At 37.5% G+C, this 24,520-nt stretch overlaps 1 protein-coding gene across 1 annotated transcript in view; it reads right to left on the bottom strand.

The window, feature by feature from the left end:
* The window catches only part of TRPA1 (transient receptor potential cation channel subfamily A member 1), a 54,591-nt gene that overhangs the window by 8,558 nt on the left and 21,513 nt on the right, over positions 1-24,520 (bottom strand). Inside the window, 15 exon segments of the mRNA XM_049633278.1 lie at positions 2,198-2,380; positions 2,775-2,904; positions 4,448-4,617; positions 6,236-6,325; positions 7,113-7,275; positions 8,189-8,259; positions 10,760-10,858; positions 11,371-11,430; positions 16,003-16,096; positions 17,688-17,854; positions 18,785-18,899; positions 20,368-20,532; positions 20,620-20,789; positions 22,284-22,384; positions 23,034-23,133. Of these exon segments, the coding sequence (XP_049489235.1) occupies positions 2,198-2,380; positions 2,775-2,904; positions 4,448-4,617; positions 6,236-6,325; positions 7,113-7,275; positions 8,189-8,259; positions 10,760-10,858; positions 11,371-11,430; positions 16,003-16,096; positions 17,688-17,854; positions 18,785-18,899; positions 20,368-20,532; positions 20,620-20,789; positions 22,284-22,384; positions 23,034-23,133 (1,878 nt within the window).

Raw genomic sequence — 24,520 nt, 5'->3', positions numbered from 1 at the left:
CTCTCTCTCTCTCTCTCTCTCTCTCTCTCTCTCTCTCTCTCTCTCTCACACACACACACACACACACACACACACACACACACACACACACACACTAAATAAAAACAGTCTCATACTGCTTCACACATTTAAGATACTTGCCTGAGATCTGAAGACATCTGATTTTGTGAGTCATAGAGTAGATAAGTTACTAATATTTAATAGTAGCTAACATTTACTGAGTGCTTATGTGCCAACCACGGTTTTGAATGCTTTACTTTTACTTGAGAAAGAGAATATAACTGGGGGAGAGGGGAAGAGGGAGAAAGAGAAGATTTTAAGCAGGCTCCATACTCAATGGGGAGCCTGATATGGGGCTCAATCCCATAACGCTGAGCTGAAATTGAGACTTGAACGATTAACCAACTGAGCCACCCAGATGTCTCTCAAATGCTTTGTATTAACTCCTTTTATCCTAATAACCTAGGAAGTAGGTTTTTTTACCTTTTTCTGATTTGTGTCCTAAAAATTTTGAGAATATGGGGAAGGGGCATCCAATTTAGATAGGATGATGGGGTGGAGGGTGTTGGTTAGGAAGGTCTACCCAGGAGATCTGATGCTTGAGAGCTGAGTGTTAACAGCTTAGAAAGAATTAACCCAAAGTGGGAAGGTCTCTGAGGAAAAGGAACAGCTTGTGTGGAGCTCAGGCACAAAGGAATGTAGGGCATGCTCAGTGAAAGTTGACGGTACATGTCTGGGCAAATCTTGCCAACAGTGGGAGGGGTGGATGAGATCTGGGTAAGACCCAGATCATGAGGATCCTTGCATGCCATGCTGATGGGTTTAGACTGAGTTGAAGAGGCATAGAAGAAGAAAAAAAAAAAAAAAAAGGCCTGACAGGCCCAGCTTTTCCTTATCAGAAGATCACTGTGGTGACAATTTCAGGAAAGATTAGACAGAAGTGAGAGGAGACAGACTGATCGGGCTACTGCAGCAATATGGATGAGGAACCATGAGGGTGTAAGGCAAATGGAAGTGGGTGTAAGAGGAAAATATTTACCGGAAGAACTGAGCAAAGGGCAGGGCTGAATCTAGAGTCTCTTCCAATGATCTGAGTTAGAGGACCAGGAGGTGGTACTGAGAGGCGGCAGCAAAGTTTGAAGGAAAGAAAACATGGAGTCTTGGCCGGCTCTTTTGGGACTGATTTTCCTCTGGGACATGCAGGTAGAGATGGCACTAACATGGACTAATGCTAAGCCAAATCCTCTAGATAATGATCTTCTGAAATGTCAGCAATTCTAAGAGAAGAATGTGGGCTTTATGTCATTCTTAATTATTCTTAGTGCTATCCTTTATGTTTCTAGGTCATCAAAATAAAACTCTGGATTTGTATCAAGTAAGTGAATCAAAACATTAAGTAGTATTTTTTTTCTTTCCAGAAACATTGTACAGGACAATCTCTGGCGCATAGTCTCACTCAGAAAATGTATTGAATGTGTGCATATATGCATAAATAAGGAAAAAACATGCACTGTCAGGTCAGCTCGGGCTCTCCATGGACCTGAGATGTACTTCTGTCTGCATTGGCTAACGTGGTCATGGCTAGAGCAGGTTCTCTGTGAAGGGCATGTTCACATCTGCTGAGGATTTTCAACCTGTAACTGGTTTAGAGATGGCATCTGAATGCCACAGATTCCCTCATGCCTGAGAGGCTCTTTGCCACTTGAATATCTGATCGATGAGAAATTTAAGAGCAGAGATGAGGTTTAATCCTTTATTCCCTCAAGGTCTCTGCCTAACCTCTGACCCCCACCCTAACACCAGAGCAGTACACACCATTTATCTTTATTTCCTTATTCTGCTTTATAGTTCTTCATAGATAGCATTTATCACTCCCATAACATGATACTACATAGTTATTTATTTACTACCTCATGACTAGTTTATAATGTAAGGACGGGGTATTGGTCTATTCATCACTGTTTCCCAGCACCTGGATCAGTGTCTAGATTATTCATAAGTATCTGCCAAATGAATGCATCTTGGCATCCCCTGGGCTTTAGTGCTGTGTCTGGTACTAAATAAATGTTGAATGAGTGGATTTTACAATAGTCCCTAATTCCTTTCATGGAGGAAGATTAAGGAGGCTAAAAATAATGATCACTGTCAAATGCCCCAAATGATCAACAAACAGAAAACACAAGGATAAATTACTTACAAGTAAATTCATGAGCACAATTGGGACAAACATTGTGAAGGCAATAAGCTGTGCAAAAGACAGAACTGGATATACCAATTCATTTCTCAAAAATGGTTCTAGGAAGGCATCGCGGTAATTAATATCTCCTAGCATCATGCTGAAGGTCTGGATTATAGAAAGCAATGGAGAGCTGAAAGCATCCTGAGAAAAGATGGTAAGGTAAAAATGCAATGCAAAATGTGTACAATGAAAAAATGTTTTCTGGAGAGTAAAATGATAAAAAGCATATTTAAAATACTCTTTTAAATCACAGGACTATGGCTAATGATAAGAACTACTAATAAATTGGTGATAAAGTCATCAAAAATATCTTTTCTACACATATAACAAATAATCACGCATTATATTTAAACTTTTTGACAATGGGAAAAAGTCATGAGGTAGGGCTGCAATAAAAATCATTTGAAGGCTATTTTATCAGACAAAAAGATAAAGTCCTATTACTATAAATTTTCTAGGCCATTCAGATTTAAGTATAAATATGTATTCCCAATATTCACAGCAACAGAATTAAGTACTGATGCAAGAGCCTCACCTGTATACTCAGGAGGACGTAGAAACTGAGGCCAAAAGCCAAAAGTAGGAAGACAAACACGACTGTAGACCTCAACAGAGTTTTCATAATTACCTCCAACATAACGATGAAAATTCCACAATTTTCAAATCTAGGCATATTTAAAAATTATATATTCACTTTTCTGGTCAAACTGTATTTCATTCAATGTCTATATTTATCATGCATTAGGTACTAGGTTTCACAGGTGAGTCATACTTTCAAAAAGGAGACAGAATTCATCAATAGTCATCTTACTTTCAAGCTGTTCACTAAACAGCTTTGCTGCTTCTTCTTTCTTGTTAACGTTGATCTTTGTCCTACAACTTGACCACTAGGCATTACTTCACACAAAGGAGGAGAGAAAAATCTTCCCAGTATCAAAGAAAGTGCTACCAAAGCTTAATAAATGGATCTGAGAGGTGAGATGGGTGATGCAGCCAGTGGAGACTCCACATGAGCTCATGTACCTGAAGGGCACCTGCGTATGGTTTATTCACCATCCTCATGACCTCCTGAGGTTTCTTTTTTCTTTCCCAGCAACCAACATTGTGAAATGTTTGGGTAGGTAATAGGTGTGCCATCCAGCCACCAATGTGGACATTTCCTTTGGCAAAGACAACTTGTTAAAGGGGGAATCACAAGAGTTTAAAGCTGCAAAGGACTTCAGAGGTCTCAGAAACTTAGCTCCCAAGAGTTGTCTAGTAACTTGGTAAGGTCACTGATGACAAAGCCAAAGGAATGACAGTACCTAGACTTGCCCTGAAGCCTTTTGATGTCCAGACCACTACTCTTCCCACTATACCATGTCCTTTTAAAGGGGCTGGCTTCAACCCTCCAGCATTGTGTGCATGACATATAGAAAATATGGTAGGGAAAGCATTGTCCCTGGGGTTGGAAAGATGGGTAAAAGTGCTTACATCTTGACTTACTAGCTGAGATCCTGGGAAAGTTACTTAGCCCTTCATCTTCTTTTATATACCACAAGTGATTACAAGTTATCTTTACAATAACTAGAGGTAAATGTTAAGATATGTGAAATAACAAGTATGGGAGGTAGGAGAGCTTTGCCCTTTGTTCCCCCTCTAGAATTAGATTCTTTGAGCTTATTTTCTTCTCCTAAATCGCTATTATTCCCCATACCTATCACTTTATTTTGACTGTTTTAATCTAAAGTAAATGCTTAGCAAATAATACCAAGTAAAACCAAGAATAGCCAATACTTTTATTCCCATTTACTCCCCCCACTTAATCTAGATTTGTCTTGACCTGGGGTAATGTTGCCACTCAGAAGATATTTGGCAATATCTGGATACACTTTTTGTTGTCACATGGTGGGGAGGGGGGTTGCTACTGGTCATCTAGTGGATAGAGGCCAGGGATGCTGTTAAACATTTTACAATGCACAGGACAGCCCCCCACAACAAAAAAATTATCTGGCCCCAAATTTCAGTAGTGCCAAGGTTGAAAAATCCTGGTCTATACTCTGAACTCCAAACCTCCCTCCCCTTTTCCTTAATACATATTAAGGTACCTCCACAGTCTAAAACAATTGGAAAAGGAATAAGCCAATTATAAATATGGTACTTACAACAGTTATTCTTTTAATATTAAAAATGTCTAAGGGATACAGAAATCATTCAAGCTGGCTTTACCTTTGGAGATACAGTAAGAAGTTCATCCAGTAGAAGTATATAGCAATCGCTCCACATTGCCACTGCACATAAGCTGGTATACCAATGAATAAGGGTGACACAAAAATGATACTTGTTGTGTAGATAATCCATTCAGCTCCATTGGCATTATCCAAGATGTAATTCCTTTTCTGGGGTTAAAAAGAATTCAGAATTACCACAGGTAGAGACCAGGACCTAGCATCTTATGAATGATTTTATATATATATGTGTGTGTATATATATATACACACACATATATATACGTGTATATACATATATATACGTATATATATATGTATATACACGTATATATATGTGTGCGTGTATGTATATGTATATGTATTATGTATATGTATATGTATAATGTTGACCAGTAGCAACAACTGTCTGGCATTGCAGTTGGACAGGTTTAGGACCAAGGAGCCAGCTTCTGCCATCCTGGACTACACTCAGCCCTGGGTATGGACCAGTGTTGAAGGTGGCCCAATCTGTTCTGTTGAATTGGCACTTTGGGAATCTGATGCCTAAGTAAATTCTACAACTTTGTGGGCTTTCTCTGAGTCCATTCCTTCTTAAGGAAAGTCCTGGGAAGCTGCAGGTTGGTTTAGTAATTCCTTTATATCTGTGTAAGGACATGCATATAGATTTCTCAGGATACAAATGAACTAAAGCTTCTTCTAAGGAGGTTTGAGACCTGTGCTAAGACTTAATTGCCGTAACAATTTGATGTCATTTCCTATCATTAAAAATTTCAAGTTTTGGACATCAAATTTTCTATAGAGGTGACAATTTCAGTATCAATTAAAAAATGTGGAGACCAAGTCTGTTAGAGAAATCATATAACTTTATAGTTCAATTTAGAGTATAATCTATAAAAAATGAGAATTATGATGAGATTAAATAATATGCCCTCAATCATTCAAACTACAATGCAATACAGTCTAACTCTCAGAATTGTGACAATCTACTGAAACTATATACAGACACACACACTTGCAAATATATAGTACCAAACAAATGCAAAGCATTGTAATGGTCATTGACATTCTTTAAGGCAGGTATCAATGTGCTTATATAAAAGTAAATTTTCACATACAATGAGGTACTTATAAAAGTTACATATCTTATAAAAATAACATTCACAAAAAAATGAATAATAAAAGACTTTAAATAAAAGATTGATGCCATTTATTAACCAAAGCAAGGACCTGTAGATAATTCACATAATTCTTGAGTCTGATCTGAACTTGGTTCATCCATTTAAAAGCATGAAGTAAAAATTATGCTATAAAAAGTTCCCAAATTTTTATTATAACTTGAGAATTTTATCCAGTAAAGAAAAGCATTCTTATTAAGAAAGGAATTAAAAGACCCATTTGAAATGGAACCATGGGCCAAGTCCTTTATAAATAGTTATATTCAAAAGTACCTAATTCAAAATCCAGCTATCATGTTAGCAAAATATCAAACTGATAGAGAAAATACAGAAAAGTCATTCATAAGTTCATTTGTAGACAAACTCATACAGACTAGAACTAGAACATCTCTACTTCAGATTTATCAAATAGGCACCATCCGATGCAAGAATCTTGTCTAAAATCATGTGATTTCTACAGTTTGAAAAGTTTGTGTTTGGTACTTCCAATCTATACATTGGTCAAGTTATGTGATTTTATTCTGACATATATTGTTCAATAATAGTTTAGCAATTTATGTTCTGCATATTAAAATATTTGCAACTTTAGAGATATAAAATGTATCATGTACCTGTTGGAAAATTTGGACCACTTCTTTGCAATATCCAAATATACTTGATAAAAAAACTAAAATCATACAAACTTTTATAGAATAGGAATTCTGAAACAAAATGTGTAAAACAGTTATGAAAGATAGCAAATAAAACACTTTTGCTTTTGCATAATTTCCACTATTAAATATTTAATTTTCTTCTTCATTTCTATGTACCGTTATATTTGCTTTAAACAGAAAATTACTGTGATACCAATATAAAGACACATACTCATTTCATAATGTCCTAAGAGGTTCAAAAATCACCAAATGAACTCTAAAAGAGTATGAATCTGTAGACCTATGTAAAATGTGTTTTACTATGGTAAAATACACATAACATAAAATTTACCATTTTAAAAGTTTTACATTTTACACGTACATTTACATTCCAAAATGTATAATTCTGTGGCATGAAGTACATTTACTATATTATACAACCATCGCCACCATCTATCATCATCTAGCTCTATAACTTTTTTTCTATCACTCCCAAACAGAAGCCATGCATCCACTAAGAATGACCCCCTCTTCCTAAAATCCCAGACAGCCATAAATCTGCTTTATTGTAGACATATTTTAAAGTAGTATATACTTCAGTATTAAAGCTACTATCTCATATGTCCATTCCTTTAAATTAATTTACGAACTCATTTATTGACTAAATTATTTATATTCCCTCGCATTTCACAAAAGATCTTAGGAAAAATTGTTCACATATGAATCATACAGTCCATAATAATAAAAGCCTTAATATTTCAGATTTACTATGGGGTTAGCATTTCTGAGGAAAAAAACACACCTGTAATAATCTTTTATTTTAAAAATTTGAAAAATGATGACTTATCAAAAATACCTTGGTGTCTAATATTTCTGAATGATTACTAGTTTCATTGATGATTCCAGTTGAGTTGAAAGCCATACCTGGCTTTATACTGACAACAAGAAAGGTCATAGGCAGGAGACCAAGACAGTAAGATCCTAGGTTCATAATATGGGCTCTAAACCCATAAGCCAACCTACAAAAATAAATCACAATCTCAACAAAAAATATTTACTTAAGACAGCCTGTGGAAAAGGTAGTTATAATCTCTCTCAGAAATCTATTTGGTAAATTCATTGAACTTTAGAACCAAGATCTTCAAATTCACCTTTTTTCATTTTCAGAAAAGAATCTCAACTTCCCAGGAAATCATGACTTACTCAAAATATCTCACCAATTAACGGAAGAACAGAGACTTTAGCTCATATTTTCTGACTTCCACGTTGATTGCTCTTCCCAGGTACCCCTCTCACTTTACTGTCCACTAAACTGCAAGGCCCAGCAATGCTTCTTCATATCTCACACAGGGGTTTCTACCTCCTAAATATTTCATTTAATGTCAAAAATAAACAACATCAGCATTCTTAATACCAAAACATTTGCCTTTGACACATTTCTTTTTCAAAGTGTAACACATTAATATAATAAAGTCCAGGGGCATCTGGGTAGCTCAGTTGGTTAGGTGTCCAACCCTTGGTTTTGGCTCACATCATGATCTCACATCACATCACGGTTCACAGGTTTGAGCCCCGTGTAGGACTCTGCTCTGACAGTGCGGACAGGGGATTCCCCCTGCCCCACACCACTCTCTCTCAAAATAAATCAATAAACTTAAAAAAATCGAAAACATATTATTTAAGAGACTTTAAATTATTAAAAAGAAATACTACTTGGAGCACCTGGATGGCTCAGGTGATTAAGTATCTCACTGTTGATTTTAGATCAGGTCGTGATCGCATGGTTCCTGGGTTCAAGCCCCACATCAGGCTCCATGCTGACAGTGCAGAGCCTGCTTGGGATTTTCTCTCTGCCTCTCCCCTACTTGCTCGCTCTTTCAAAAATAAACTTAAAAAAAATACATACATACATACATACTGCTTAATACCCACCATTTCATAAGTAAATATTCTTTACATACAGGGTGATTGAGAAGCTCTATGCGGTTATGTTGTACCATTGCCTGAGAATAATAAAAATAAATCATATTAAACTATTAAGTACAAACTAAGTTTTTTGTTTGCTGGTTTTATAACTTTAATATTATAAAAGTAACACTTTATGAAAATTTGAAACATCAAAAATTATATCAGGAATGTATTTTTAAAAAACCACAAGCTAGAACCATTTTATATAAATGCACTTATTTGATTCACTTTGTCTCTTTCAATTTCTTACCAGTTGAGATAGAATAAGCACTTTAATCTTACACAAAGTTACAACTGGAAAGGGTATTAAAAATAAACGAGCAAGAGCTACACTCATTCTTTCCCTGAAGAAACTCAGGCTTATCTCTCTAGAAGGATTTTAAATAGTAGAGTACTCATAGTCATTAAATTAGCTTGTGGATTAAGTTTTCATGAATTATTGGGAACTAATATCTATTTTAAAAACAATTTTTAATTATTCAAGAAATACACAGAGGAAGTGACATCAGCAAGATGGTGGAATAGGAAGTCCTGGACCATCTATGCCCATGGAGACAAGACATATCACAACTTAACAATACCTGGACCAATTGCTTTTGTGAGAAATACAGAAACCAGTTAAGAGGTTCCTATACCCCAAGTGAACCTGTAGCCAAGAAGAATCACATCAAAAACAGTAGGAAAATTCATGGCATTTACTTGCCATAGCCCCTCTCCCAGCACAGAACAATGAGATCAAGAGAAAATCCCCAACTCCTGGCTTCTACCTGAAGAGGAAAGCGATATGTGGAATGTTCTAATTGTTCAGGGAGTGGCCCAAGGGACTGGTTTCTGTCTTGCCTGAATCTAAGCACTGATAGGTCCATCCAGTCTCTCAGACTTCTGTGAACAATAATTTCCTATCGCAGACCAGCTCTCCTTCCAGAAGAACCCCACTCAGCTCAGATATAATGAGAGATTTGTTAGTTATTAGGGCATTATTCAATTATGCTAAAAGCCAACCACTAAGTGAGGTGTATTTATTCAAGCAAACCTGTGTCATATAAATTATTCTGAGTCTATAGTATACAAAGCCTATTTCCTCTTAGAAGCTACAAAGTTTTATTTCCTCCTTATTCTGCTGGTGGAAACAAACTCTGGTAGAAGTATTGCCTGTTCTTCAAATTATAATTTAAAATAAACCTCCACAAACACACACAAAAATTCTAAGTAGAGCTATACTATAGTTACTTTTAGGTGACTTTGTTATTCAGTCTGAACTAAAATAACAACTACAAAACATGACATACTCCAGCAGAGGTAAAATGTTTTGCATAGAGCCAGCATGAGGTTAGTTTCCACTGTCAACCTTGTGGGCGTAAAATCCACAGCACTCTGCATCCCTCCCACTCCAAGTACTCAGTAAGCCTTCTAGATATCACTTAAGGTGATGGTTGGTACCATGGTCTCTATCAAAGGCTCCCATGTAGAGAAATGAATTAATTTAAAGTGAATAAAAATTCCCAATTGGTCTAGACCAGTGCTGTCCAATAGAGCTTTCTGCAATGATGGAAATGTCCTATATTTGTGCTGTTCAATATGAGAGCCACAAGGCACATAGTCTACTGAGCGCTTGCAATGTGGGTACTGCAAATGAGGAAATAAACTTTGAATTTTAAGTAGTCACACATGGCTAGCGTTTACTGTATTAGACAACACAGATCTAGACCCTAGACCACAATTTGGAAATCACTTTCAAATAGGTTTTCTTTTGCTTGCAACAGGGTTAATTTGTTGCCAGTGTGTACAGGGCTGGGTTGCCATTCCCACATGGCACCAATCTGTTGATGCTGCTAGCTGCTCTCCCTTTAGACGAGGAGCCCACTCATCAGTTACGTCTTTCCTCTGCAGTTATGTATTTGAGTTGGAGACCCCCGATTTAGACTGCAGTGGATCATCTTGCATGGCTTTTATTGTCCCATCTGCTAGAAATGTAAAATCCACTTTGGAGTAAGAGCTGGTTTGGTCTTAAGTCTCTCGGGCAATTTGGGTCCATACTGTGCATGTTAGGCCTGCTTTCAGATTGGGATCACTCCTCCAGAAGGATCAAAGAGCTTCTGAAAGGTCAGAGTTTACCATGGAGCGCCTTAGATTGAACTTAGAATCTGTGATTGTAAAATGTCGCCCCTACATTTTCCTGTGGCTTGCATGGAGAAAACTCTTAAATATATAGGTCTATATTTAGATGGATGGAGTCAGGGAGTAAGCACTGACTGTCAGCCTATGTTGTCCATGGTTTATTGGATTTTGAATGAGGCAGGTTTGACATGACCATTAGAACTAAAGTGATTAAGAGTGTAGAACTTTAAGGGGACTAAAGTAAAGGATCTGTGGAAAATGACTGCTTTCTTCACTAAAAAGTAAAGGATTAGGACACATGGCAGAGAGAGACATCAAACTGTAAATGTGGAGTTCTCTTCAGGCCCCTCCCTGGAAACATACCAAAACACAGAACCCATGTAGAAACTACCTAGATAGTGAAAACACTGGACTTACGTTGAGGGTTGTAAGAGGCTCATATGTAACATCCTGTGCAGGTGTTACTTTCTTGGTAAATTCTAATGGACACTGAAGATACCTGAAATTATACTCAATCTGTAGAAGACACAATTTTTAAAACATTAACAATCTAGTATACACCCCAAAGCAGGTCTTGACAAATCATATACGTAAGTCTACCATTCTTCTGAAAATTAAATATTTCAAATAAAATGGAGTCATTTTGTCTGAAGAAATGTAGATTGTTATTTCATATGAATTAAAAAAAATATCCTGAAAGGCTGTTACGTAACCTTCTATAACCCACAGTCATGGAAGAAGATGAATTCTCAAAAGACCACTCAGATCTTTGGAATCTCATTCTTCAGGTTAGTACTACCCAAAAAAATACAAAGACTAGAAACAACCCTAAATAATGCTATTAGAAACAATTAAAATATTGGGGGAAAACCAAGGAAAAATTCTCTCACAAGCAGAGGATATAATCATATGACAAATGAAGACAGTAATTACCACCTTCTGAGACTGTGGAACTCTAGTAACATTGTCTTTAGTATTCATTAAAGAATTATAATAAACTTTCAATGACCATGATAAAACAAACTTACATAATAGTCTTGGCAGGACTTGTCTCTTTTGGAGGGCATCATGCAACAATCTAAAAGGACCTTTAAGAGAGAAAACATGGCTACGACATTGGTCAGAAAACGAAATGAGAGATGGGATTTGATCCCATTTCAAAAATTATACCCAAGACACTCCCCTCTCCCTTTCCTTTATTTCTGGTACTTCAAAGATAAACTATAATCCATGCCATTCAGGAACAAAGTTTAAAATATAAAGTTTTCAACTACTACCACATGCCTCAGAAATACCTAGTGATTCTGAAAAATATGCCTAAGAATGAAATCACATTTACTAAAATTTGAGTCAAAATTATTTTGTGAGTTTTACCCAAGAGTTGATGTCCTTCTGGCCTTCTACAGAATATATAGCTTATAAAGGGTTCCTTTGCTCCATCTATATCTCATCTTCTATACTGCTCCAGCATGGAGTGCTGTGTTGGTTTCTGTCCTCACTTGATGAACAACACTGACAAAGTATTTGCCCAGAGCAGCATGAACAGCATACTGAAGGACAGAGGTTAAATGAAGAAATATTGAACGCCCTTCAGGTGCTTGAGAAAAGGGGAGAACACTTAAGGGATCATTACAGCTACCTCTAGGACATGTAGGGATAAATGTTTTTGTGGGGTCCCTGTTAACATAAACTATTTCAGTCACCCCCAATCTGTGTGCTGGCACCTTTCTGGTGCCCAAATTCATCATCCCAAGAAAGGAATACTGCCCAGTCAGATTGTTCTCCTGGAGAAGAATCTGGACACAAAAAGCTCCAGATGATTCCACCAGTGTGTCCCCCAAAACTCCTGGGGCATCTGGTCAACCCCACCTGCAAGAAGCAAGGGTAGAGGACTGGACAGCACCCCTTCATGAAGGAGAGAAACAGGGACCCAGGCCCCATTGGGAGGGCACCCCTGTCCTGCTGGTAGTCTCAAACACCCGGAGGGACTTAAAAAATTTTCAGTCTCGGGGCGCCTGGGTGGCTCAGTCGGTTGAGCGGCCGACTTTGGCTCAGGTCATGATCTCGCGGTCCGTGAGTTCGAGCCCCACGTCGGGCTCTGTGCTGACAGCTCAGAGCCTGGAGCCTGTTTCAGATTCTGTGTCTCCCTCTCTCTGACCCTCCCCCGTTCATGCTCTGTCTCTCTCTGTCTCAAAAATAAATAAACATTAAAAAAAAATTTTTTTTCAGTCTCTGTTGGTGACCAGGCAGTGATACTAAGGATCATAAAAAGCACCCTAAGAAATAAGGACAAAATTAGTCAGTAGTGCTGTGCAAGGCAGAACCAGAGAAGCAGGTCTGAGACTGTTTGAGACCTTTTTAATTAATAACCAGCATAAGCTACAGAAAGGAAGGTGGAAACATGGGGAGGAACTATGTAAATTACTCAAGTGTATGATGTGAGGCTAAACTAAAAGTTATTTAAGGACAAATTCACAATACTAAAATGCAAGCAAATTATCGAAAATGAACTAGAAAATATATAATCATGTAAAGAAAAGAAAAACTAATCATAATCCCACAATTGTAGTAATTCTTATTAACATTTTGGTGTAATCTTTTAAGTTCCTTTCCATGTTTTCCATATGTGAGTATTTCTAACATATTTTTTTTACTGTTATTAATGCTACATAAAACATTACTATATGTAAATCTGTATCTCTGTTCATTAGGACAGATTCCAACAACTAGAATTATTGAGTAAGAAATTCTGAGATCATTTTCAATCCTGAATATTTATGTTCCCTTTGATGAATTTAAGTACTTGAAATGCTAACCTATGAACTGGACGGGCCCCAATTTCTATTGGATATTGTAAAGGAAAAAAATGCATGTGAAGTACTTAGCACATACTAAGTGCTTACTGACAAGTAAAAACAGTTAAGTGTGAGTAGCTGTAGTACTAATAACCAACCACACAAGCAGTATAATAACAGTAGGTTGTACAAGGTATGACAAGCACCCTCCTGAATACTTCATATATCTTGCCTCTACTTTTTGTAATCACTTTGTAAGATCAGTATCAGTGTCACTTGTTTGGAGATGAAGTAGAAAATTAAGTTCAGGGAGGAAATGACTCACCTAAAGCAGTAGCAAGAGCCAGGACCAAAACCCAGGACCATCAGGCTCTAATTTTGTCCCTGTGCCCCTGTCTTACTATGTCTCACTGCCTCCTCCATATTTGAATATATTTTCCCTCTGAATGACAGCCAAAGGCATCTTTTTTTTTTATTATTATTATTCTTTGTCCCAATCTTCAAATATCAACCTTCTCAGGAGGTTTTTACCTGCATCCTTAAACACACACATGCTCAACAGTTCATGGGTGTTTCTCTTGTAGTGAAAGTCCAGTTACATGCTGGGTATATGTTCAATCCAGCACAGAGAATCACACACTTGGAGGCCCACAGAAGCCAGGGGGTAGTATAAATGAATGAACTGTGCCAGCATTAAGAGCTCTTTTCCACTGTTTTTGAAATGTTGTCTCTCCTTGGGCTGGTTTCTGTCTTTACAATTTGGGTAAGGTCATACATAGAGAAATATCTCTCGACTACAAGGAGAGCAGCTGCACCAAAATGACAATACATGGCAATGAACGGTAGGCATTAGACTGAGTATACAAAAGGAAGAGGTGGGACTCGCGGGCCAATGGTGGAGAAGTAGGGTACCCGAAGTTCCCTCGTCCCTCAAACACAGAAGTGTTGAGGCCAAAGGACTTTGAATTCCAAGAGTCTGGGCTGCAGAGGGACAGAGACGTCCCTAAGGACCCACCAGGACAAGCTGGTGGGCCATAAGTGTATGACCGTGGGAGAGAGAAAACAGGCTGCGTAGGCAAGGAGGGGAGGGATCCCCTTCTGCGGAGAGACAAAGGGAAGAGAAAGAGAAGCTGGGGAAGCATAGGACTGTATCTGGACGAGAGGAAAACCATGGAACAGGATGGAGAAAGATCCAATCTCTAACCTCTTTGACCTCAGCCACAGCAATTTCTTGGTTCACATATTTCCAAAGGTAAGGGAATTAGAAGCAAAAATGAATTACTGGGACCTCATCAAGATAAAAAGCTGCTTCACTGCAAAGGAAATAATCAACAAAACTAAAAGGCAACTGACAGAATGGGAAAAGATATTTGCAAATGACATATCAGATAAAGGGTTAGTATCCAAAATCTATAAAGAACTTACAAACTCCACACCCGAAAAACAACCCAGTGAAGAAATGGGCAGAAAACATGAATAGACACTTCTCTAAAGAAGACATCCGGATGGCCAACAGGCACATTAAAGATGCTCAACGTCGCTCCTCATCAGGGAAATACAAATCAAAACCACACTCAGATATCACCTCACGCCAGTCAGAGTGGCCAAAATGAACAAATCAGGAGACTACAGATGCTGGAGAGGATGTGGAGAAACGGGAACCCTTTTGCACTGTTGGTGGGAATGCAAATTGGTGCAGCCACTCTGGAAAACAGTGTGGAGGTTCCTCAAAAAATTAAAAATAGACCTACCCTATGACCCAGCAATAGCACTGCTAGGAATTTACCCAAGGGATACAAGAGTACTGATGCATAGGGGCACTTGTACCCCAATGTTTATAGCAGCACTCTCAACAATAGCCAAATTATGGAAAGAGCCTAAATGTCCATCAACTGATGAATGGATAAAGAAATTGTGGTTTATATACACAATGGAGTACTACGTGGCAATGAGAAAGAATGAAATATGGCCCTTTGTAGCAACGTGGATGGAACTGGAGAGTGTGATGCTAAGTGAAATAAGCCATACAGAGAAAGACAGATACCATATGGTTTCACTCTTAGGTGGCTCCTGAGAAACTTACCAGAAACCCATGGGGGAGGGGAAGGGAAAAAAAAAAAAAAGAGGCTAGAGAGGGAGGGAGCCAAAGCATAAGAGACTCTTAAAAACTGAGAACAAACTGAGGACTGATCGGGGGGTGGGGGGAGAGGGGAAAATGGGTGATGGGCTTGGAGGATGGCACTTGTTGGGATGAGCACTGGGTGTTGTATATAAGTGATGAACCATGGGAATCTACCCTCAAAACCAAGAACATATTGTACTTACTATATGTTAGCCAATTTGATAATAAATCGCATTAAAAAAAAAAAAAAAAGGAACAGGTGGGATGTATCAAATGGGAGAGTGCTTGCCCTATCTCAAGGAAGCAGCTGCTACTTGCCCGGAAGTTTCTGCCTCACCAGATCTGATTTTTACAGGAAGCCAGATATCTGGATCCTTAAGAGAGGCATACTGGTTTTAAATGTTAACAACTAATGCAGATTTGAAACAATAACATATGTGCCCCCAAAAAACTACCTGGAGGCTGTATTCCACCAGCAACCACCATTAGTAGTCTCTGTTCTCGATTTGGATTATTCTAATAAAAAATGTTGACCATGTTTTCCTATATTCCACATAAAAACTAACATCATTCTTTGATTCAAGTAAACACTTGTTGGCTAATTTCTCTGATCAATAGCCTACTGTTAGAAACTTTACTTTAAAAATGAAAATTACATTTACTTTGTGATTACAGCAATAAATCCTCATATTATATTATATGCCAAGCATATACCCAGAATCAGTTTTGTCTGGAGAGCTTACCTTCATGCATTCAGGGAGGTATTCTACCATTTCCATAACTGGACATTTATTGCTTGGAGAATAATGACTAAAAACCTTAAGGCATTCTTCCCATCTATTAAAAAACAAAACAAAACAAAACAAAAAACAATGGTGATAGTAATAAAACAATCACAAGTCATAATCCTTCGGTTCTACACCACAAAGATGCCAGTTGAAATTCAAGATTATAACTTTAGGAGAAACCTGAAATTGTTCCAATGGAACCAATAGTTCACGAATCAAGATCAAACCATTAATAGGATCCTTGTCCATTAGTGGAAATTAGAAATGTGGGAAAATTCTAGGATGGATATAATCACTGTTCTTTTTCTCTAAATTCCTTCTTAAAAAGGTAAGCTTTTACCTTCTTTTCTCCTGAAATCATGAAATAGTATGAGCTGGTCATGCTGAGTAGAGATACTCACATTCACATATATACAATAGCAACATAGTACTGAACATGATATATTTTAATTTTTTCTAATGTTTATTTATTTTTGAGAGAGAGAGAGAGACACACAGAGTGTGAGCAGGGAAGGGGCAGAGAAAGAGGGAGACACAGAATCCGAAGCAGGCTCAAACCCACGAGCTGTGAGATCATGATCTGAGCCCCCAGGCGTGCCTGAACACGTGATATTTAATGGGTAATCTGTGTATATATATCGTGTTGAATTAAACTACAAAATAACATGTGTCAAGTACGTTAATAAGCATGGATTCTGCCAGGAGATTACAGAGTCTGCTCTTTTCTTGCCTGCCATTTGTTTGGACACAATAAGAAGGTGCTTTTGATACCAAGGAGGAAATAAATCTCCAACAGGAAGTAAAGAAGAGACCATTTATCTCCAAGATCCTATCTATGTCATAGGAGACTACTTCCAAAAAGTACCAAACTTTCTGTTAACAGTATCAGTAAAATGAATCTAGAACATCTGCATAATCAGTGGCAAACTTCTGGTTGCACACTTGGCATTGGCTAGTGTTTCAAAGGAATAATCATTGGTGACGGGTGGGTCTTGAGATTGCCCATGCTTAAAAACACAGGCTTATCTGTCTCGAATATGAAATGGTTCACCTCTGTGTCCACAACTGGGTGATACGGGGCCCTTGAGCATATCTGTGATTATACAGAAAAGTTTATGTACAAAAACTAGGACAAACTACCCTCCAACTTTATCATTAGAACTCCTTAAAATATGGCATAAAAACCCACAACCACAAAAGGTTATGTGTTAAGGGAAATTCCAATCGATGGCCCTAGTAACAACCTGGATATACCCCGGAGAGGATTTTCACCAACATCCGGTTTTCACATTTGTATTGGCAAGAGAGTGTTGGCAGATTCAGGTTGAGCAGGGAAGAGTGTGCTAGACAATGACCATAGTGCCAGACACTACCCATGCCCGAACCCCATGAGTGTCACATGAGTGTTATGAAGGTGATCTATGCTCCCACGATTTAGAAATGGAAACCAAAAACCAGAGAGTTCAGTAACATGTCCGTTATTACCCAAAGAGTACATTAAAAACTTTATGTCAACAACTGATGTTTAAGAAATGTTGATTAACAGCTGAAACTTATTCTTTTTCTGTTTCCTTTCAGGTTATAAATCATCCCTCGTGCCAGAGGACACGAAATGACAGTGGGATAGGAAGAAAGCATACCTTTTGTTCTTGATGGTCGTAAGAACCACGTCCTTCCTCTTATTGTGAATTGCAACATGCAAAAAGGAGGCCTGCTGCTTGTTCAGGACGATGTCAGCATCATAACTCAAAAGAAGTGCGACGGCTTTGGCATGGCCTTCCCTTGCAGCCAAGTGCAGTGCAGTGTTCTTTCAGAGAGAACAGGACACAGAAAATCCAGTGACAATGGCTAGTCATCCTTTGGCTATCGTACTGCTTTCATCTTTGAACCGCTTAAAATAAATTATTGACAAACCCAACTATTTAATACCAAAATACGTAAAATTTAAAACCAATGCTCAGAGTCAAGCATCAAATAAGGAGTTTCTAGTTCACACACGGGGTGTGTGTGTGTGTGTGTGTGTGTGTGTGTGTGTGTGCGCGCGCATGCGCACAAGCAATTCCAAGTGGTTTGTTTTGTTTTTATATTGGGATGATTCCGCAAGGACAAATGACAGACTTTCAGAGTAAAGATGTTGGAGTGAACACCGAATACTTCTAAGAGGTTTCTTGTCTTAGTAGAGCAATGATTTCCAGATGTTGGCTTTTTGTAGTCTGGTCAAATTTTTTAAAGATCAGGAATTGCTCTAAGGTTGCCAATCTTTAATTTGACACATAAAGACATCTTAAAAAGCAATAACAACCTTCTACCTCTATCATTTCATGAAAGAATGTGAATTTTAATACTCTCCATAAAAAGAGGAAGTATATTACAGCAGAATAAAGGATAGTCTTCCAAATCAAATACACTTAGCTATATTAAAACATACCCCAGACCTCTTCATTTTTCTCAGTTCACCAGGGAGTACTGAAAATTTTTTTCATCAATCTATGCGGGCCTGTGGACTCTCTGCGAGACTCAAGAGGTGTCCTCAACATGCACCCACCTGTTGGCATTCTCCTTATTCCGTTCCCCTCTTACTCATTCGTCACTTAGCGTCTGCAGAGTAAGAACCCAATAAAAGACTATGAATGCAGCAAGGAAGGAAATAAAATGGCTGGAAAGGACGCTTTCATGCAATTTTGGAAGTTTCTTCAATGCCAAGACTTTGGGTAGGTATGGAGAACACAGTACATACCCCTTCTTCATCTAGCTGATCTGTGCACTTCATATTAGTGTCAAGAATGACCTTCATGGTCTGAGTGTACCCGCCCAAGGAAGCATGATGCAAAGCAGTCCAGCCACTGTGGTCACTGTTAAGAGTTAAGAAAGGACTGTTCATTCACTTCTCAGATGAATCCTGGGAAGGAATGCCACCCATTTGAAAGGTGAGTCTGATGAGTACAAAAAATAAATGCATATCTGAGTTCTAGCAACTAAATATGTATTACATATTTCTAAAAATGAGCTAATTTCAAGACTAATGGTCTTAAGTAATCTTCCAATAATGTGATTCACACATATTTTTTAATTTAGTAGATTAACATATAAAAGTATATAAACACATCAAACATCTGTGGGTGGGTAAAACTTGAAAAAACACATTTTTCAAGACTATAATGTACTTATACACACTATTTTAAATCTTGTTTTATTCTTTCGTTGAATATTGTATCAAAACTTTTCCATGATGGTGTTTATTAGTCTTCGTGGCCACTAATTGCTGCTGCTGCTAATAATATTTTACAATACATGGCCTTAAGATGCTTAGCTTAATGCTACTTCTGTTTCTAAGACTTCAGGACTGAAAAGATCATTCCTCCAGTGCTCTCAAAGACGCTTATTAATCCCTTTAGAAAACATCCTTTCTCTCACAGAAATTCAAGATGTAAATACAATGAAGCCTTGTCATTCTTCCAAATTACAGATGGAAAAAAAAAAAAAGTATGAGGTCCTGACACAACTTAATTTCAGCGCTAGTGAGCACCTATTTTAGGTTGCAAGGGCCACCTCACCATTTCAATTGTGAGGCACTTAAGCAACAAGTGTCTGGCCTGGATCCATTTGGGGTCCCCCGTGCATGTCCGCTGAAGGCAGAAAGGAACCGAGCAGAGCATTCACTTCTCAGCTGCAGCCCTACTTTGCAGGACTGGTGCTCTGATACAGAAGTGTGTTTTTGAACATTAGCCTAATGAGCTCTTTGTTTCCACATTGGTAAAATTAAAAGATAGCTCACCACACTTCTATAAAACTTGGCTTTTTACAAAGATGTCATTTAATTACGCTATCTTCTAATTATGTTTAATTATTTTTAATTTGTTTTTGCTCCTTGTGTTAGACTTAAGTATAACGAAATTCAGGAATTCTTCATGTTTCGCGTTGTAGCATAAAGAGAGATCTTCACGTCCATCGTTCATCAGACAGAATGAAAAAGTCTTTGAATTTGTATGGGGTGTGTGCGTACATGTATCTGCATAAAAGGATAGTAGCATGACAAAGCAAAATATGAAGAATTGTGTCTCAAGCTACTTTGCACCAAGCCACTTATTCTGTGAACTCAAATGAAGTCTTCAAATCTATAAACCTTGATGTCACTGTCAATTAGAAATAAAACGGATGTCCTGTTCAACATATGAAAAGTCATGTAGGTTCTGAGAATTAAATAAGATGGACAAAAGCACTTAGTGAGAAAGTTAGATATCATAATTCAGAATAAAATAGAAAAACAGCCAAAAAATGGCTAATTAAAAATACATAAATATTCTGGTCACATATCCTTACCTGAGAAATAATGCACCTTTTTTCAGAAGAAGTCGAACTACCTTATCATGCCCATTTTTTGCAGCCAGGTGCAAAGGCGTCATTCCATGGAGGTCACCTTCATTCAAAAGCCTCGTGTCATTCATATCTTGCAGAAGCCTCTGACAGGTGTTGATACGCCCGTAACTTGAAAAAATTAGGTTTCATATTTTCAAAGCAAATATTAAACAGAAAGAAGGCACGCTCACAGGGTCAAGGTAAATGGACCCTTACCTGGCTGCAAAATGTAAGGGTGATTTCTTATCTTTGCTTTTGGAATGAATGGACACATTAAAGTCAAGGAGGTTATCTACAGAGACAGGAATCCCGTGTCTACATGCATAATGTAGAGGAGTACACCCGTCATCATCTTCATCCATTACCAGCTTTTTAATATGTTGCATCTATGGAAAAAATTAATATTCTAAATATAACTGTTCTCAAGCTCATGTAGTGTTTTTCAAACTATCCTGTAGGACAGACTTTTCCAATGGTCAATATGTACACCTTGAGGGCAAAAATATAAATAACTCAAAGGTACTAGAGTAAAATTAATTTGGATGATGGTGCATGCTCTGTCTCCCTGAAACGTAGACTTCCATATTAAAGGTTATGCAAAGTCCTAAGAATAAGATGTGTACTTAACTTATTCAATCCAGCATTGCTACAGGCCACCCTCTTCAGCCCTCCTTTCACTTTTTTGTCCCAAATAACACTTAAGAACTTAATGCTAATGTGTCCCATTAGACAGAAGGAAGGAGATGTTAAAAATTAGGTTTATTTTTATATGAATATTAAATTAAAAAATGAATGGAAAATGAGCACTTAGTCCAATCAATAAACATTTTTACTTTTAAACATGCAACTACACGGATTTTTATTCTTAATTAAAGACTTTGACAATGTTAAAAATCTATTATAAAAATATGGAGAACTTCAGATACACCTAATAGTCACTTGATAAGTATTAGCTGGTGAATATAAATACAGAGATAATGTTTCAACCTGTCAAGTGAAATATGTTGAATAGTTTGTTTGTTTTTTTAATGCTTATTCATTTATTTGGAGAGAGAGAGAGTGCATGCAAGCATGAGCGGGGAAAGGACAGAGAGAGAGAGAGAGAGAGAGGGGCGCAGGCGGGTGGGGGGGAGAGGGAGGGAGAGAGGGAGAGAAGAATCCTAAGCAGGCTTCGCACTGTCAGTGCAGAGCCCCAGGCAGGGCTGGATTCCAAAAACCGTGAGATCATCATCTGAACCAAAGTCAAGAGTCAGACGCTTAACTGACTGAGCCACCGAAGCACCCCAAATAGTTTTTCTTAATTGATGATTAAGTATTATGAATTCACTCCCATACTTGGCTTTTCCACTGATATGTAATTTGTAATAGTTAAAATACTGATGGAAAGCTAAATTATAGATGGGGATATAGAGAGGGCACCTGGGTGGCTCAGTCAGTTAAGCGTTCAAATCTTGACTTTGGCCCAGGGCGTGATCTCACGGTTTGCGGGTTAGAGCCCCACATCTGGACTCCATGCTGACGATGAAGAGCCTGCTTGGGATCCTCTCTCTCTTCCTCTCTCTTGCCCCTTCCATGCATGCTCTCTCTCTCAAAATAAATAATAAACTTAAGAAAAAATAGATGGGACATATAGGAAACCTCTCTAACTTGAAAAATTCAACCCCAATGAAATTTATTATCATAATCATCACCATCATGTTGTAAATATTAAAATATGGAATTTTTACTTTAAAATAATTTTTAAATTCCAAAATGAGACTTCATAATAATAAAAACCATAAGCAAAATCATTTTACCTAACTCAGTTTATGGACATCCACATATATATCTTTTACCTGAACCCAACTTGCTTTATGTAAATCCACATATATATCCATTACCTGCATAAACTCAGGTCGCAGATTTTTTAATCCATGAGGTTGCTGTACAGTCAAATGCAAAAAATTACGTCCAAGATGATCTTTTACGTCTACATGGGCACCTATAAAAACATAATATAAATATAACTTCTACTCATTTATTTAAAGGATGACCTATGGTTGATTTTCAGTTTAAGAAAATCAAAGATTTTTTACTTAAAACTTTGTCAACCATTAGCTTACAGGAAACTTTATTTATAAAAGAAAACTGTATTTAAAATGGATTTACCTTACTGCGTATGTGTGTATGTGTGTGGGGGGGTAGAGAATCTATGATTTGTTGCATTAATTAATGTAGGAGATCTCACCTTTTTAAAGCATAAAATATAAAGATGGAGAGATTAGATATCAAGAAAAAAAGGGACAGTAGTTATCTTCTTTGTTATCTTTACATCAGGTAGTACCTACAATGGAGACAGTTGCAGTACCTACATCACAGGATTAATCATTGAGAGAATGTAGATAAAATGTTCAGCAGCATGCACACAACATAAAACTTGTTTTATAAATGTCATCTATTATTGTTCGAAATTATCTTTTTAAGGATCACTCCCTTACTGAACTTACAATTTTTCTAGACAGGGCAAGTGTTCTATTTATCTCTGTATTCACAGCACCTGGCCCAATGCCTGGCACATGATAAGTGGCTAATAAATGTTTAATATCAAATTAAGTAGTAGTTGTAAAGCTTGGCCTGGTCCCTCATGGTACCTTTAGACAGTAGCAAATTTACAATATTCCAAGATGCAGAAGCAGTTGCTAATATAAGTGGAGAACGTCCTTCCGAATCAGTGCTATTGATATCTGCTCCCTAAAATAAAGAGTTTATGAACAAATTAGCTTACAAACTGCAATCTGTAAATAATGTTAATTCATTGAAATAAAGTGTCCATATATGGCTAGCATTCAAATGTATAACTATATAACTACTTGAAATCTCCCTAGAATTCATATGTTGTAGCATCAGAAATCAAGGCATTCTTTTATAATTTCAACAACAAATTATCCTCACGTGTTAACCTTTTGACTGACATCTGGTGACAGATCAATGTTATTACCGAAATCATAAAACTAAAATCCTCTGACCTATACCAATAGTTTAGTTCTCAATGTAAGAAAACATTTTTAAATATCCATGATAGGGGTGCCTGGGTGGGTCAGTCAGTTAAGTGTCTGACTTTGGCTCAGGTAACCATCTCACGGTTGGTGGGTTCCAAGCCCCACATCCAACTCTGTACTGACAGCTGGGAACCTAGAGCCTGCTTGGGATTCTGTGTCTCCTTCTCTCTCTGGCCCTCCCTCACTCACACTCTCTCAAAAAGAAACATTAAAAAATTTTTTTTGAATATCCATGATAAAAAAATCATCCATATTTATTGCATATAGGATTTTTAAAACATTCACAAGAAATAGTTCACTTAAAAAAATCTACTTCATCTAAAATAGATGAACTTAAATAACTGAAGTAATTCAGATCCTAAAGTAAAATTTTAGTCAAATATCTGATAAAATGTATACTTAAAAATCATATCGTACAGATAGATTTTAAATTAATAAGTCAATATTTAACATTATGTGTTACGGTTATAATATTTTGCAGGACCAGAAACAAAAGCTTAAAAAAAATTCATGGGAAGAATTCTGTCTCTTGGACAGGGATAAAATAGCTTAAACTCCGACTCTGGATATTTCCCTGTTCTTTGGGGACCAATAAATACAGATGATGACAGCACCAGTACCCCCTTTGAAAGCCTGATATTGGTTAGTGAGCTCCTGCCACAGTTCTCTTGCCAGGCAAAGACACAGCTGTGTTCGCAGAAAACCACGCATGACAAAACTATGGCATATAATGAATCTTTCCAGGATTCCTCTATGTAAATATCACAATTTCAATAGTTGCTATTGACAACAAATGCCTGAGGAACACGACAAATGGAACTACATTCATTGCTGATATGGTGGGGCTTAAATACATACATCATATAGTCATCTGTGTAAATGACTTGTTAAAATTTAACTCGAAAGCCAACTGAGTACACCTCTTAGAATGAAAAAGATTGTGTGCTTTCAGTTGTAACAAACTCTGGACAGTATTTTTCTCAGTTTCCATCGTTGGAAAGATGGCGCTGAGGCAGCCGGGGTGGAAGCTTACAGAGAATGAGGAAGGTGATGTGTACTGCCTGTCCTGTGTCCCTCTC

The sequence above is a fragment of the Panthera uncia genome, chromosome F2 (assembly GCF_023721935.1).
Source record: "Panthera uncia isolate 11264 chromosome F2, Puncia_PCG_1.0, whole genome shotgun sequence".
Lineage (NCBI taxonomy): Eukaryota > Metazoa > Chordata > Mammalia > Carnivora > Felidae > Panthera > Panthera uncia.
The sequence above is the reverse complement of the archived record's forward strand: the minus strand, read 5'-3'. Positions and strand labels throughout refer to the sequence as shown.